This window comes from Bos mutus, chromosome 4 (assembly GCF_027580195.1).
Source record: "Bos mutus isolate GX-2022 chromosome 4, NWIPB_WYAK_1.1, whole genome shotgun sequence".
NCBI lineage: Eukaryota > Metazoa > Chordata > Mammalia > Artiodactyla > Bovidae > Bos > Bos mutus.
In genome coordinates, this window is record NC_091620.1 from 105,251,682 (window position 1) to 105,268,869 (window position 17,188).

At 43.6% G+C, this 17,188-nt stretch overlaps 1 protein-coding gene across 6 annotated transcripts in view; it reads right to left on the reverse strand.

Moving 5' to 3' along the window:
- The window catches only part of DYNC1I1 (dynein cytoplasmic 1 intermediate chain 1), a 410,283-nt gene that overhangs the window by 126,101 nt on the left and 266,994 nt on the right, over nt 1-17,188 (reverse strand). For all 6 annotated transcript variants that reach the window (XM_070369823.1, XM_070369822.1, XM_070369824.1 and 3 more), the window contains one exon: nt 11,835-11,960. In XM_070369823.1, coding sequence (XP_070225924.1) covers nt 11,835-11,960 — 126 coding nt within the window. The remainder of the gene's footprint in view (nt 1-11,834; nt 11,961-17,188) is intronic.

Consider the following 17,188-nt stretch of genomic DNA (forward strand, 5'->3'; position numbering starts at 1 on the left):
AATGCTTTCATTTGTGCTGCAGGTAGCATACACAATAATAGCCATCATTCAGTGAATAGTGTTCCCATATAGAAGTTCTCTTCCAAGAGTCATTTTCCAGCTGCCCCGCTGCAGGATCAGAGGGTGGGACACTTGATTTTAGACATATGGAAGGGGATAGTAGGAGCTGGGCTTTTAGCGACAGAGCTTTCTGGGGCCCTGGGGAAAGTGTTATAGTTCTCGAGCCAGAGAACAAAGACAGCATGCCACCTCACCGTTCAGACAGAGCCCCGCTAAGACTATGAACCACACACATGGCAAAATACTTCTCTAAAATGTAGACCAAGAGCACTTTCCTTCAGAAAGATATTCACTGGAAGAACAGGGGCTGAAGCTCCAACGTTTTGGCCAACTGATGCAGAGCCGACTCATCAGAAAAGACCCTGATGCTGGGAAAGATTGAAGACAACAGGAGAAGTGGGTGGCAGAGGATGAGAGGGTTGGATAGAATCACTGACTCAATGGACATGAGTTTGAGCAAACTCCAGGCGACAGTGGAGGCCAGGGGGACCTGGCGTGCTGCGGTCCATGAGATCGCGAGGTGTCAAACATGATTTAATGACTGAACAACAAGTTCAGGGAGAAAAGCTGAATAAGCCAAAGGGAAAGCCTTGGGTATAAGCTGCTTATCTGCTATTGTTAGCAAGGTGAGGGGATCCTGGCCATACTTTCTGGGCTCTAAGCACATTTTGGCCCCCCTTCCATCATGCTCCAGAATGACTTTTCCCATTTTCCCCTCCCCATGCTGCGTCTGTAACACAACCACTCTGCGTAGTTTATCTCAGGAAATGACAATTGGCTGTCGAATCCCATACAAATTGATTGGATATGACAGCTTAAAAGAATAAATATTCTGCAGAGAAGAAAGTTTTTACTTAGACTCTTGTATTTTCGATCCCTTTTTAAAATCCCTTCTTGCTTAATTTTATTATTTCAATTAGATCATTTAAAAAATCAACACATCACATGCCAACCTCCCCTAAGAGCAATCATAAGATTTGATGATTTTTCTGATACACAGGCTAGGGTTTCAAATTTGCATTATTTTATCTACCAAATTAACTCTGAATTCTAAACCAAACTAATGCTGCCATGTGTTTTTAAACATCTCTAATCCAAACCATCTGGAGAGGCATGGCTTTGCAAAGGCAACCCTTCCAGGACACTCTGTGGATTCTGTCACTGCTTGAGGTTTTGGCAAGCCATCAACATTACGATAATTCTCTTTTATGAAATATAGCTTTTGACTAGGATTTGAGAGTCTTGGGTGTGTGCACGCAGGCACTTGGGTATACTTCTGCTCTTGTCCCTTTCTCTTTTCAGAAGATCATATTCACAACAAACTTAAAGAAATAAAGGTCTCTGTTGTATACAAAGGATAAAATTAATTTTAACTAGTCAACATTATGTTAAGAAACACACCTCTCTGTACATAGGTACTGGAAGTACTCCTTAAACAAGTTAAAAGAAGAAAACATATCAACTTTAAAGAGCAGCAACTACCAAAAGTATAAAGTGATTATGGCAATAATGATTTGTAGATGTAACATATGAACTCAGTACATTTAAGAGGAGATCATAACTAAAAATCAACTAAGCTAAATCTTTGCCTAAGAAAGCAGCATCTTGTTTAATTCTTTGGCTACTGGTGAACACATTTAAAAAGTATAAATAAAAACAAAATCAGATATGAGCATGCTAAAAGCAAACTGTGGACCACTTGTCACAACGAAGGCTAAAGGAACTTTCCCTGGGGCTTCCCTGGTGGTTCAAAGGTCAAGAATCTGCCTGTCAATATGGGAGACGTGGGTTCTATCCCTGATCTCAGAGGATCCCAATGCTGTGGAGCAACTAAGCCCGTGTACCACAACTACTGAGCCTGAGCTCAAGAGCCCAGGAGCTGCAACTCCTGAAATCCCTCTAGTGCCTGTGGTCTGCAACAAGAGAAGCCACTGCAATGAGAAGTCTACGTACCACGTCGAGAGAGTAGCCCATACCGCAACAAAGACGAGTGAGGCTGGTGCACTGGGATGACCCAGAGGGATGGTACGGGGAGGGAGGCTGAGGGGGGTTCGGGATGGGGAATGTGTGTATACCCATGGCAGATTCATGTTGATGTATGGCAAAACCAATACAATATTGTAAAGTAATTAGCCTCCAATTAAAATAAATAAATTTAAATTAAAAAAATAATTTAAAAACTTTCCCTGGAAGTAAAGATGCTCGTTCTCCTTCCACAAATTCTTTGATAATAATGCTTTTAGATAAGCTCAAAACTTAATATAACAAATGGACAGATCCTCCTTTTTTGCTAGGAGCCACTGCCCAAAATAAGTTATAATGATGTGACTGTTGGGAAATATGACTGTACCTGTATTTATTACAGCCCTTTCATCCAACGGTATGAGACAACCTAAAGACATACACAAACTAGAAGGTTTCACTGAAACTCATAAAGGGGGAAGATGTCTATTCTTTAGAAACAGATAGGCTGAAGCCCAGACTGAGTGTGTTTAGAACAAAAAGATGCCAAAGCAATGCAGAGGTGCCGCCTCAGAGGTGGCCGCAGCCCAGAACACCCTTGCAGGGGGCAGGGGGCACTAACATGGTCTGGAGCCTCACCACAGTCCATCTCTGGCTGCTGTTTCCTTTCCTGAGTGAGATCCTTCACCCCCACACCTCTGAGGGAGAGGGGTGCCTCTCTGAGACTTCTCTTTCCTTTGAGACCACCTGGTAGAATTTCAACCTGCTTCTGCCTATATTAAAATACTGCAGGATAAACGAAAAGCACAATCTGAGATTTACAGAGAATGGATGCCCCAACCAGGGGGACTGGAGCCCAAGTCTTCAGGAGACACAGCTCCTAACAGAGATGCTAATCTGGTCTCAGATGAAAGTAGAACATGCGTCAGCCTCATGGTCTTTACTCTCGCTCCAGGGTCTACAGAGTGAGCTCAGCGTGGCAAAGGGCCAGCGCATCTCTACTGAATTCAGTGCAGCCACATGAGCTACGGTGGGCTTCTTTACTAGTGGTAAAGAACCTGCTTGCCAATGCAGGAGACACAGGTTCAATTCCTGTGTTGTGAAGATTCCCTGGAGGAGGGAATGACGACCCACTCCAATATTCTTGCCAGGAGAATCCCACGGACAGAGGAGCCTGGAGGGTTACAGGCCATGGGGTTGCAAAGAATTGGACACGACTGCACACACACGCGAACTATAGAAGAGACCAGTGGGTACTCTTATGAAGCCTGTGCCTGAGGCAATCCGTGTGAGTAACTGAGCTGTGAAAACCGAGGCATCTGTACCTATGTGTATACGGGGGAAGCAGACTAGCAGGGATCCTACCGCAGCCATGTGTGGCAACACAATAGTATCAGTTACCAAAACACTGAGATAACTTTGTACTTGTTAGAAAAATGCTTTCCCCACATCCTCCCAGTTCTCCCCTGCTACTGGACCCCTGCACCCTCCCTCGTGCACCCTTCAGTCAGGACCTCCCCCTTCAGCACCTAAAGGTGAGATGCCTAACACAAAGGGGGCCCTAGTCCACGCTCTCTGGACAGTACCGTACAGACTGTTACATACTTAGAATTTCAGTCCTGCATAGCGGATAACTGACATTCACAGGTTACTTTGGTGCCTAACAGTGAATCCTTTATACATACTGCCTACTGCCTGTGCATGCTCAGTTGCTCAATTGTGTCCAACTCTTTGCAATCCTATGGACTGCAGCCTGCCAGGCTCCTCTGTCTGTGGGATTCTTTAGGCAACAGTACTAGAGTGAGTTCCCATGCCCTCTTCCAGGGGATCTTCCCGACCCAGGGGTCAAACCCAGGTCTCCTGCATTGCAGGCGGATTCTTTACCGCTGAACCTCCAGGGAAGCCCCAGCTGTTTCCTGTGCTGTGCTCATTCGCTTCAGTCATATCTGACTCTTTGCAACCTATGGACTGTAGCCTGCCAGGCTCCCCGGTCCATGGGATTCTCCAAGCAAGAATACTGGAGTGGGTTGCCATGCCCACCTCTAGGGGATCTTCCCAACTCGGGAATCGAACCCATATCTCTGGCATCTCCTGCATTGTAGGTAGTTTCTTTACCCACTGAGCCACCTGGGAAGCCCCAACCGTCTCCTAGGACTCGGTAAATATCTCATCATTTAGTCATGAAACAAGTTTAAATGACTGGGAAGGTGGAACTTTGTAACTGCCTCAGGTTTCCTCTTCACTTGGCTCTTGTATATAAAAAGCACACAGGGGGATCTAATGAGAGGAGACGGCCAGGTGATGGGAATCAGGGCATGGTGGGGACTGGGGCCAACTGAAGAGTTCTTGTGGAGAGGGGATGGCCTCTTCTCAGCTCTAGCCTATTGTTGCTGTGAGGATCTGGCCATAGTGGGTGCCCTGTAAATGTATGAATAAAGGAATGAGTGAATGGATGAACATGTAAGGTGAGATTTCTTTGTAAACTACTCAAGTAAGGAAAATAAGAACACCAAAGTGTAAGCTTCCTTCAATGAGATGGCCTATCGTGCAGTAATAGAGAAACAACCAAATTTAAAGAGAATGCTTTTGTCTCTTCAAAGCATGTTCACCTATTACTATGGGATTATGTTTTCCTCAAAGTCATATGTTGGAGTCCTAAAACTCAGAGTGATGTTATCTGGAGATGGGTGCTTTGAGAGGTAATAGGTTTAAATGAGGTCATAAAGGGGAGGCCCTCGTCATGGTATTAATATATGTGAAAAGCTCGCTCACACTCTCTCTACGTGAGGATGGACCTAAAAGGCAGTCACCTGTAAGTCAGGGAGAGTCCTTAGCAGAAACCACAACAGCTGGCACCTTGATCTTGAACTTACCAGCTCCAGAACTGTGAGAAAATTGTTTTATGCTTTTTAAGCCACCCAGTCTGTGATACATTATTATGACAGCCTGAGCACACCAACACACCTATTATCTCTTTTGTATGTGTGCTCGGTCATGTTCAACTCTTTGAGACCGCGTAGACTGTAGCCCGCCAGGCTCCTCTGTCCATGGGATTCTCCAGGCAAGAATACTGGAGTGGGTTGCCATTTTCTTCTCCATATTATCTCTTTTATCCTCACAATAATCCTAAGAGGTAAACAGATGTCCATTGGCATTCAAGCCAGACCCCTGATAACACTCATTTCCATGAGACCAAGCTCTTGGGACCTCAGTGAACGGCCAGGGGGCAGGGTGGGGAGGACAAGCAGAGTTACAGGCTGGAAACCCCACTCATGCTGTTTCCAGGAGCTCACTACACAGTACCAATGATTCCTGGGCAATTCCTTGATGAAGCACAACTGCAGAAAGCCCAGTTCAGACCATTTTAGCACAGTGCATGGCAAGAAGAGAGAAGGGCATTTAGGGGACGGAATAAAATCTTCAACATTGAGTTCTATGCCTCCAACCGATGTGCACATCAATGGGGCAGAGCAAACATTAATAAATCTTAGGTAGCTTTGTAATAATACTAAATGTCAGCTTGATCACTTGCAATATGACATGGCAAGACAAAGGAAACAATTTAAAAATAAGTTGTTCAAAGATGGACTCTCTTTTACAGCATCCCTTGCATGTAATAATAGCTCGCTTGGTCACTTGTCAAGTATACAGCTCCTTCAATGCTATTTTTAGATGAAGAATAGCCCCTGATACTATCTCTTTGTTATAATCCTGCCGACAACTAATAATCTCCCTAGATGTATCCTAATGATCAGTTTTGCTTCTTCTTACGTTAATTTTTAGCAAAGATTCTAGAAAGCAGGCAGATAAAGAATGAAAGCTGGCAAGGCAGTTTCTCTGCTGCCAGCTTCCTGGGTTGAAACAGAAAAAGAAAAGTCCCTGCTGTTTGATTTAATAAGAATCAGTGTCTAGCTCAAGCCTCTCTCGTCGGACCAGTCATACTCAATTGGCATAAAAGAAGAGTTTCCGAGTGTCTGCATTTCATTTCAGCAAGTACACGTAAATTCCCGTGTGAAAGTGAAGTGAAAGTCACTCAGTCATGTCTGACTCTTTGCAACTCCATGCAGTCCATGGACTTCTCCAGGCCAGAATACTGCAGTGAGTAGCCTTTCCCTTTTCCAGGGGATCTTCCCAACCTAGGCATCGAACCCAGGTCTCCCACATTGCAGGCAGATTCTTTACCAGCTGAACCACCAGGGAAGCCCAAGAATACTGGAGTGGGCAGCCTATCCCTTCTCCAGTGGATCTTCCTGACCCAGGAATCGAACTGGGGTCTCCTGCATTGCAGGGGGATTCTAACCAACTGAGTTCTCACCATGTGCTTTTTCCTAAAGACACAAAATAGCACTGCTGTGCTGCTGCTGTTCTTGTCTAATCCTTATAATCTGAATCTTTTATGCAAAAGTTTAATTCTACCTTTGTGTCACATGAATTCCTTGCTGCTGCTGCTGCTAAGTCGCTCCAGTCATGTCTGACTCTGTGCGACCCCATAGACGGCAGCCCGCCAGGCTCCCCCATCCCTGGGATTCTCCAGGCAAGAACACTGGAGTGGGTTGCCATTTCCTTCTCCAATGCATGGAAGTGAAAAGTGAAAGTGAAGTCGCTCAGTCGTGTCCGACTCCTAGCGACCCCATGGACTGCAGCCCACCAGGCCCCTCCGTCCATGGAATTTTCCAGGCAAGAGTACTGGAGTGGGATGCCACTGCCTTCTCCGACGAATTCCTTAATTACCCATAATTATGTACTTTGAAATGCATCTCACAATCTGTACAACCAACGATGCTGGTTTGCTCTTTGGGGTCTCCCCATCCTGCATTGCCTTTGAAAACTGGGTCTTACATTTGTCAGCATGTCCTTATCCATGGAGTTCATTCTCCAGTCATTAAGCACCTAATATGTGCCCTTACTTTGTCATCCCAGGAATTCATATTGAATACATAACCCTAGTTGTCAAATAAACTTTTTTTTTTTCAAATTTATTGGGATATAGTTGTTTTCTCTTCATTCATCCCTTCTCTTTTCTGACCTCTACAGAGTAACAGGGCTTCCCTGGTGGCTCAGTGGTAAAGAATCTGCTTGCTAATGCAGGAGATGCAGGTTCCATCCCTGGGTCAGGAAGATCACCTGAAGGAGGAAATGGCAACCCACTCCAGTATTCTTGCCTGGGCAATCCCATGGACAGAGGAGCCTGGAAAGCTACAATCCATGAGGTCACGAAAGAGTCAGACATGACTTAGCGACTAAAGAACAACAACTGAGCAACAACTACTTTCCACATTGAAAAGCTTAGAAAATGACATAAAAAAGAAAAAATCAGTCTGGCCATAAGGAAGTTACCCTCCCTTAATTAAAAAAGAATCCTTAAGTCAAATTCTAACACTTTTCTGGTCATAAAATACCTTGGCAAATTCTTTTAAATGAATGTGTATCTTTGTGTCTATAGCTGTTTTGTTATTTAGATTACATGCCACAGTCTGGGCTAGGAAAGGGACAAAAATTGATGGGAGAAGAAATCAAGTTTATTGCAATAAACCTCACAGCTCCAGCAGAGTTGGAGGAAGTCTCCTTTCTATGACGTGATGACAATGCCTCACCAACTGCCCCATGGTCACTCGGCAGTGTGGTCAGCCAGGAACAGAGCTGCCTGTCCACTGTGTCCACTCCCCCCACCAGCAGCCCACATTCCCATCACTCCTCCCAGGGAGATCTGCAGCCTGGGAGAACCTCATGAAGAACCAGACGCTGAACGGCTAAAGTTGTCACTGCAATCTCACCTGTTATCTTTATAGAACCTTAATGAGAAGAGAAGATGCGGAAAAAGTCAGCTGAGGATTTTAAACATGGGCACAAATGAGGTTAGTTGGTATGAACCCCACTTCACATTCTGCTTCCCCCTCCAACCCCCAAATCAGGAGCGATTTGGGTCTATGTCAATTTCAGGTCACTGTCAGATAATCCTCAAGAAGAGAATGCCAAGGACAAAGAAACCAAATCGGGAAAAAAAATAAAAGTAAAAATAAAAACCTCTGACAAAGCCAAGCCTCTAAATATAGCTTTTCCACTTTCCTCAATGCAGCTAATTCTAAGATATGTATTTCTGATTCTACTCATTCTGTTTTAAAAGAGAAAGACCACACCAGGGTAAGCAATGCAGGGTGGTCAGAGGCATAACCTAATGACAGTGTGGGGAAGCCACTACAGAAGACAGCAGGAGCACTGCCAGATGGCGTGGCGGGGACCAGGGACTGACTGCTACGCAGAGTCCACTGATGTTTTCCAAGTACGGATGGCTCTTATTGAAATGAAAATAGAAAATGTGGAACCAGAGCCCATACTAAAAATTCAGTTTAGTAACGACAGAATACTGCCCACGAAAGTAGAGGGTATTTGGCCTTGCTATTTTCAGAGAGAAAGGAGCCTTCCTCCTGCAATCTTTTTACCATTAGGATAAAAGCCTGTCAGTCTTCACAAAGGAACACTGAACTGCTGTCTACATCTTGTGCATTTGTTTTCTAGTGCCCCAAATGATGTTTTTCTGAGTCATAGGATTTGTTTGCAACTATATACACTTGCCCAAAACACGGAGAATCGGCAGAGATCAGCAAGAAATGGCCAGCTAATGCAATTATTCCAAACTGATAAAAAATACAATCATAAGGCACTCGCAGCTCCTCCCTACCCTCAGCCCCCTTTCTTATTACGCAAACTAATTTTGAAATTATTAGAACACCACAGGAGAATGTGGAAACAAGTTCAACCTACCCAATTTCAGTGAGAGTGTGTCTAGAGAGGACCAGCTGTAATAAATAAGCTCTACTAATGATTAGAGAAGGAAATGGCACCCCACTCCAGTACTCTTGCCTGGAAACTCCCATGGACAGAGGAGCATGGTGGACTACAGACCACGGGGTCGAAAAGAGTCGGACATGACTGAGCAACTTCACTAATGATTAGAAGCGGCGTAACAAAGACAGTGAGGAGGGTTTGGTTTCTCTCATGTCTCATCCCTGGGTTGGGAAGATCCCATGGAGAAGGGAATGGCTACCCACTCCAATATTCTAGCCTGGAGAATTACGGACAGAGGAGTCCGATGGGCTACAGTCCACGGGGTTGCAAAGCATCAGACACAACTGAGCGGCTAAGACTTCTACACGTCACTATTTTTAGTTCTGTGGCCACTCCAAATTCCCCCTGAACTACCATGGCTACTTCACGGCAACCAAACTGTCCTGTTACTTCTTCCCTCCACCTCACCTCCACCCACCAAGTCATGTGCACCTTCCCTGGCTGTCCAAGTTAACCCTGCTTTGGTCTCCCAACACCTCAGCCATACTCAGGATCACAGCACTTCTGTTTCTTTCTGCAGACACTGTTACTTACTTGGTGGTGATTCAAACTTCATCGAGATCAACTATGGCAAGATGGGTCACTATCCCAAGAGAAACGGTACTGTCCAGGGCATGCTGTGTCATGTTGAACATGGCTGAATCCCCTCCTGGAAAAACTCTTGCTCTTCTGACCACCACGGAAGCAGATCCCAGCAATGAGTGAGCCAGAGGGAATAAGTGTCTGTTGGCGGGGAGGTGGTGGTGGGGCGTGGTAAGAAGGGGCAGGGATTTGGGTAGGAAATTTCTCCAATAGGATCAGGTGGCAGGGCATCAGAGGAGCAAAAGCAAGAAATTCCTCTCTAGTTTGGGTCAAAGGGGAAAAAAGAATGATGGGCATACATTCAAATGAAGAAGCCAACTAGTCTCATCACTGATCACCCCCTTTATTCTTCTCTCCTCTACACGGCAGGAGTTTTCAACTATTGCTGCATATTCAACTCGCTTGGAAGCTTTCAAAAATGACTAGACTACACCATAGACTAATAGTTAAATCAGTAGACTGTTCTTTTACATATGTCACATAACCCCAAAGTTTCAAAGGACTAGGAGTCTCCCCTTTCTCAGTAAGAATGGTAGGTAAAGCTAAGAACCCCCACCAGTTTCTGGTCACCAGATGAAGTGCAGATAGTAGCAGGAATTTGGGGGAATACAGAGATATCTTCGTATCTTTTGGTAGGATATTAAGAGCACTCTGACTTGAAAAAAAAATCAAGAGCATATCTTCTAGAACACATACATTGGAGCATTTAAAAAGCAAGTAAAAATAAGGTTAAAGGCATTCTAGTGAAGCTTTTCATAAACGATCCCAAAGATAGCAGGAGACGAAAAGAAAGGATGTTCTTCTCAGTCAATGCTAGCATTAACCATTGTGTCAGAAAACACAAAATTTGAAAATTCCAGTTAATTCCAGAAGGTTTCTTCTGGAATTTGTGTCTTCACTCAACTTATTAGTTCCCACTGACCTGTTACTCTGCAATGCTGTGAATGTTAAGCACATTCTCAAATTGTTATTGTCACAGGCGACCTACTGCTAGTTAATATAATAATAAACATTTTTTTGATGATAAACATTTTGTACACTGACCAAAACAATATAGTGTGTCACTTCTTAAAGTTAAAAAAAATTCGTATATGATTTTATACACTATTCAAAATACTTCAAATGGTGCTTTTTTTTTTTCTTTTAAATGTGCTTCTGTTTATCCCATAATCCTTTTAGTATTTTCTCGGTAATTCAGCAAAAACTCTTTAAACTGAATAAAATTAGGATTTTGAGCTTCTATGTTTACAGAAAGAGCATATCAGACTGACAAATTTGATAATCTTAAAAAGAAAGAAAAAACTGTTCTCATTTCAAAGGTTCAAGAAATAAAGGTTATTTACTAGGCAGACCAGGACTTCTTGTTGTTTTTATGATAGCAAATTAGAAAAACATGGTCAGAGTTAGAGGTTACTCAATCAGGTTGGAGCTACTAGGACCTTTATTCCAGCAGTCCTTGTTCCTCAAATTATATCTGATAATGTTCTGAAGTCTAAACATATTTTAGTTCAAAACGATACTCAGCTCTTAGATATAAAATGGCACTAAGTTTTCAAATATCAACAGGTTTACCCAGTCTCCTCAACTGATGTATTTGTTTTCAGAGCAAGAGTGGCAGATTTGTAATATCTGAGGAGCTGAGACTCTGAGCAAGAATGCTTGCTTGCATCTTCCTGTGCGTAATCACAGGAGAGGGGCATTAATACAGGGGTTGGTGCTGGCCACTACCAGGGCCTATTATTTCAGCAGAGCCATGGCAACAGGGCAGTTGTTACATACTTTCAGCCTGTTTTGTGTCGACTGGAGGAGTGGACCGATGCGTCAGCAGACACAAGCAGTAAAACATCCCAAACTAGCTGCAAACCACAAACAGTATCTGTATTTCTCAATGATTCAAAAAAGCGGGTGATAAACCTTCCCCTAAACTGGCTACCAAAGTATTATTATCTGTGAAGTAAGATGGTGCCCGTCCACTTAAAACTGGCGAAATCGCACTGAACCGCATTTCAGAGCGAGGAGGGAACTTGAAATGCTCTTGCTCTGCGGATGTCCACGTGGGTGGGCAAACATATGTTCCTGCTAAGCAGAGGAAGTGGTACACCCGGATTTCTTCCTAAGTGCGAGGCCTTTATAAACTCATGCTCATGGCGCTGTTTTAAATAGAAAGAAAATGACACACAGTCCCCAACCAGGCTTCCTAACTGTTTGGAGAGGGTGGCCACTTTCCCAAAACATTAGGTTACTGTGGGGGAATTTTCCAAAATTGTCAACAATTCCGTTTTTAAACTCAGTGCTTCTTCTCCACACGGAACAGATGCAAGGCAGCAGGAGCTATATTTGGCCTCACGGGAGATGTCAGTTATTTTTGCAGTGCTGACTCCTACCTGACAGTGGAAGACATACTCTGGTGTGGTTTTCTTAAACTTCATGTTCCAAACCAAGGCTACTCCATCTGGTTCATGCGGAGCATCTTCGTTGTTGTTGTAGGAAGCGACCATCAGCTCAGGGTACTAAATGGAAGAAGTCACAAGATGCGTTATGCCAAGATGACAACACAGGGAAAGATTCTTATTCCAACTTGAAATGGTACTTGCTTTTTAAGCTGTGGCAGACTTAATACTGGGGCTTCCTGGTAGCTCAGCTGATAAAGAATCTGCCTGCAATGCAGGAGACTCTGGTTTGATTTCCGGGTCAGGAAGATCCCCTGAAGAAGGGATAGGTTACCTACTCCAGTATACTAGGGCTTCCCTGGTGGCTCAGATGGTAAAGAATCTGCCTGCAATGTGGGAGACATGGGTTTGATCCCTGGGTTGGGAAGATCCCCTGGAAGAGGGCATGGCAAGCCACTCCCGTATTCTTGACCTGGAGAATCCCATGGACAGAGGAGCCTGATCTACAGTTGATGGGATCATAAAGAGTTGGACACGACTGAGCGATTATAAGCACAGCACAGCACATAACTTAGCACCAACTTCGTGTCTCAGCCCACTGCAATCTGGTTTCTACCCGCAACATTCCACATGTGCTGGCCATAGTCACCAGTAACCGCCACACTACTCACACTGCTGAACCTCTGCGGTATCTGACCTTTGGGCGGCTTCCTCCTCTCTCCTATGCTGGCTTCCATCACACCTTTCTCTCCCACTCTTCTGAACCACTGTTTTTAGCCTCTACAGTTCCTTCTATTACCTATGGGGGACTGGGGCTGTTTTCTGTCCTCTTGTTGGTCTCTGTTTACACATTCTTCCCTGGTGATCTCATCAATAGCTTTAATTAGCGTTCATATACTGACAATGTTCAAATATTTATCTCTGGGCTTGATCTCTCTCTAAGGTGTATATTTTACAGCTGCTGCAGATTTCTCAAGGCTGTACATAGACACATCAGATGCAATGCACAGAAAAGTGAGCTTGCTGCCTTCTACAAAAACCTATTACTCTTCCAACGTTTCAACATTCATCACATTAGGACTTTGACTGTCTGGGCCAGACACTCATGTTCATTTTTACTCCTCCCTCTTTCTTCTCTGTGTGCTGTTTCAGTACTTCCTCAATACCTTTCAAATGTATGCTTCTTTCTATCCTTAAGGTCAGAGCCTCCTAAATGAATTTCTTGTCTGGATGAAGACAACAGCATTTTAAATGACTTTCTGCTTCTAGGCTTGCCAGGCCCCACCCTCACTTACTCCACTCTCCATCCTTTGTCAATATGACATTACAAAACATGTATTTGACTAAGTCACTTCTCTGCTTAGAATAGCTTAATGGCTCATCATTACTTTCAAGATAAAATCTAGGTCATTTAGGACCCTTCATGATCTGTTCTTGGAGGAGGAAATGGCAACCCACTCCAGTATTCCTGCCTGGAAAAATCCCATGGACAGAGGAGCCTGGAGAGCTACAGTCCATGGGGTTGCAAGGAGTTGGACACTACTGAGCAACTGAGCACATGTTTTCTGTTAGCTTCTACTTTTCTGCCTAATCTCTTACAACCTACCCTCTTTCCTCCCAACCCCTAGCTATGACCCAGCCTCACTGGGCTAGTTCTGAGGTTCATAGGTACAGCCTCTGTACCATGAGTTGACACTCACTCTCATTGAAAAGCCTCTCCTGTGTTGGTTACATTATTAACTTATTCATTAAGACTCCATGTAGGCATCAAGTCCTCCAGACAATCCTACCTAATCATTCACCACCCCTCATTGTCTCTCATCAGCCCCCTTAGCATTACGTATGTCCTCCTATGAAGGCACGTGTCAAATTGTATTATGGCTTTTCCCGGTCTATGCCCATGACTAGACTGTAAGCTCTTTGTGTAGGGGCCTGGTTTTATTGACCTCCGAATCCAGGCCTAGTAAGTCCTAGCATGAGAAACTTGTGCCAAAATCTCCTGAATTACAAATACTCTTTTTTATGTTAGTGACCCTATGCTCAGCAGCAAGATCCTATCTTTGATCCTTTGTTAAATAATGCCAACAATTAAAAGCTCAAGTAAAAGAAACTCAAGTAGTAAAATAACTAAGAGGACTCTATAGCAAGTAGAAATACCTACTCACCATACATGAACTCTATGTTCAGCATTAGAAATAAATAGGTTGAATCTCACCACAGGTATTTTTGAGTTAGAGTACATTTTATGAAAACGTCATTCCTACCCGGGATTTCCATAAGGCAGCCCCATTAAATATACTATCAGGATTATAGCTGATCATACCACTCTCTGCTCATGGGTAATTTAGTTCTTTTCCTTCTTATTCACTATACTGTATATATGTAACATAAGTTTGTCAGTAAAAATCTGAACATCAGCTTTTTTTTTCCCTATCAAAAATAATTAAGCCTGAGTCTATGTGTTTTATTCATTCTTTGAACTCCCCCAGCTTAAGAAAGCTGCAGAGAGTTACAACTTGCCAGTTGGTGCAGAGGAAGTATAAGCCTGCAACGAGACACATGTATGTGGCCACCAGGGGAAGTAATCATTCTTTATTAGAAAACACTCCTCAGCGGATGAATCAAAGGCCTATTAAGAAAGGCCTTTGATTCAAAGCCCATTCAAAGAAACTAACATCCAGATAAACACAGAAGTCTCCAGACTGTCCATCTGAAGTTTAACTATGTCACATGTGAAAAGGCAGCTCTATAAACATCCACACCACTACCACAGTGGCCAATGAGCAGCCAGATGCGTCTGGAATAATATCCCACAGCTTCACATCTGGGTCTCATCGCTGGCTCCCACTTTAAAAAAAAATCTTAAATTATTGGGCTTAAAAACCCCTTTAGAAAACAGGGAGAGTTTTCTTCAAATACCAGTGAAATGCTCTTGGTGTAATTTTTGTAACTGGGATCAAAAGGCATAAAGATACTGATTAACTCTTAAGTCATGAAAGTGTTTATGATTTCAAAGTCTCCTCTAGTATGTATGTTTGAACATGACTAATCAATATTTTATTTTCCAGCAAAAAGTAGTCATTCTCTGCATGATTATTTAAATATTAAAATTATTATTTTAAAGAGAATACCAACTACTGGGAAGTTTGTGATTATTCACAGGGCTGAATTATCTAATAATTAACCTAGGGGAATTTTACTCGGAAATTGCCAGATCTGCTCTCAAGCTGTTTGTTCTTATAAAAAAATAAAATCTGACATTTACTAGCGAGGAAGGAACCAACATGCTTTACGTGTTCATTATGCATCCAGCAAGGGGCTGGGTGACATGTTCACTCATTTGATTCTTGCAGTTCTCTAAAGTAAGCAACGGGTTTTCCCATTTCTACAGACAAAGCAGCCCAGGTAAGAAACTGGGTAAGGAATTTGTTCCAAGTTAAGTTGCTAATAAATGACAAAGTGAGATCCTGCTTGAAGTCTATTTGTTTCAAGACCATGTCTCTTACACTGTGGCATGCCTCAAGTGGCCCCCAAGCATATGTAAGGCACTGAAGTGTATTAGTCACTCAGTCATATCCAACTCTTTGCAACATCATGGACTGTAACCCACCAGGCTCCTCTGTCCATGGGATTCTCCAGGCAAGAATACTGGAGTGGGTTGCCATTTCCTCCTCCAGGGGATCTTCCCAATCCAGGGATTGAACCCAAGTCTCCTGCATTGCAGGCAGCTTCTTCCACCAGGGAAGCCTATGTAAGCCACTGGTGATAAGTAAAACGTGGGACAAGACAGAAAGCACACTGGTAGATTTCAGGAGCTGGGGGTGGGGAGTGGGGAGGGGCAATAGGGACTTAGTGTTTAATGGAGACAGAATTTCAGTTTAGGAAGGTGAAAAATTCAGGAGGTGGATGATGGTGAGAGCTGTACAACAATGTGAATGTACTTAGCGCCACTGAACTGTACAGTTAAATATGGTTAAAATAGTACGTGTTACATTACGTGACTTTTACCACAATGAGAAAACATTAAACAAAACGCAGGACAAGAATATTAACAGTAACGTGCTCTGCTTTATAGGCGCTCACCATTTAGTAGAAGGTGAGTCATGCGTATGAAAAACTACAACACAAATAGAAAAGCAGAGCAAGCTAAGATGGAGACAGGAAAGGAGTTCTATCAAAGCACAGAGGATAAAATAGCCACTTCAGTTGGAATGTGGTTATGCCAGGGAGAGATATTGAAAAGGACTTCTGAGAAGAAATGAGATTGCCAGGGCCCTGTCAATGGGAAAGTGATTAGGAGAGCAGAAAGAGAAGAGTAGAGACAAGGGCACAAACATTGATGCAGGAGATTTCTCTTGGATATTGGTCTGGCACAATAATTCTCCCAATCCTTGGAAACTACCTCAATACACAGGCGTCAAACTTCCCAGGGATCATTCATTCACCCCAGCTTGGGCAATCACATTCTCTACCTTGGTCACTGTAAACTTTGAACTGAGACACAGATTCCCTGGGTTGCAAATGAGTCAGGTAATGACAGCATCCAACTGGTGAAGCCTCTCAAGCTGCCCAGATTTATACTCCTGGGTCCCAGCTCTTTGTCTTTTCCGGGGATTCCCTGAGTACCCTAGTGACTAGAATACATTTCCCTCTCTGCTGAAGGTAGCCAGGGGTAAATTTTTCTTAACTAATGCAATGGAGAACACATTCAGAAAACACTTAGGTTATAGCACCTGGCTGGGAGGCAGGTTAGGCGAAGAGATGAAAAAGATTAAAGGGCTGGAGATGCTTCAAGACATTCCCACGGAAGTCACTGAATACAGGCTGATGATTTTAGACTTTATGCTGGGAGTCATACTCTGCAATTGCTAATATTTCTAATTAGACCACTACTTTCACTACTATGCCACATTTATTGAGCACTTTTACTATACTGCTGCGAAGTCGCTTCAGTCGTGTCCGACTCTGTGCGACCCCATAGACGGCAGCCTGCCAGGCTACCCCGTCCCTGGGATTCGCCAAGCAAGAACACTGGAGTGGGTTGCCATTTCCTTCTCCAATGCATGAAAGTGAAAAGTGAAAGGGAAGTCGCTCAGTCGTGTCCGACTCTTCGACCCCATGGACTGCAGCCCACCAGGCTCCTCCATCCATGGGATTTTCCAGGCAAGAGTGCTGGAGTGGGGTGCCATTGCCTTCTTTACTATACTAGACACTTTATTAAAGTCTAAGTTTTTAAAGTACATTCACTCATTTAATACAATAAGCACGGGACTGAAGTTTGATGACTATTTTGGGAATGAGGAAACTTAAGCCAAGAGAAGTCAGGTGACTTGCTCAAGGTGACATTG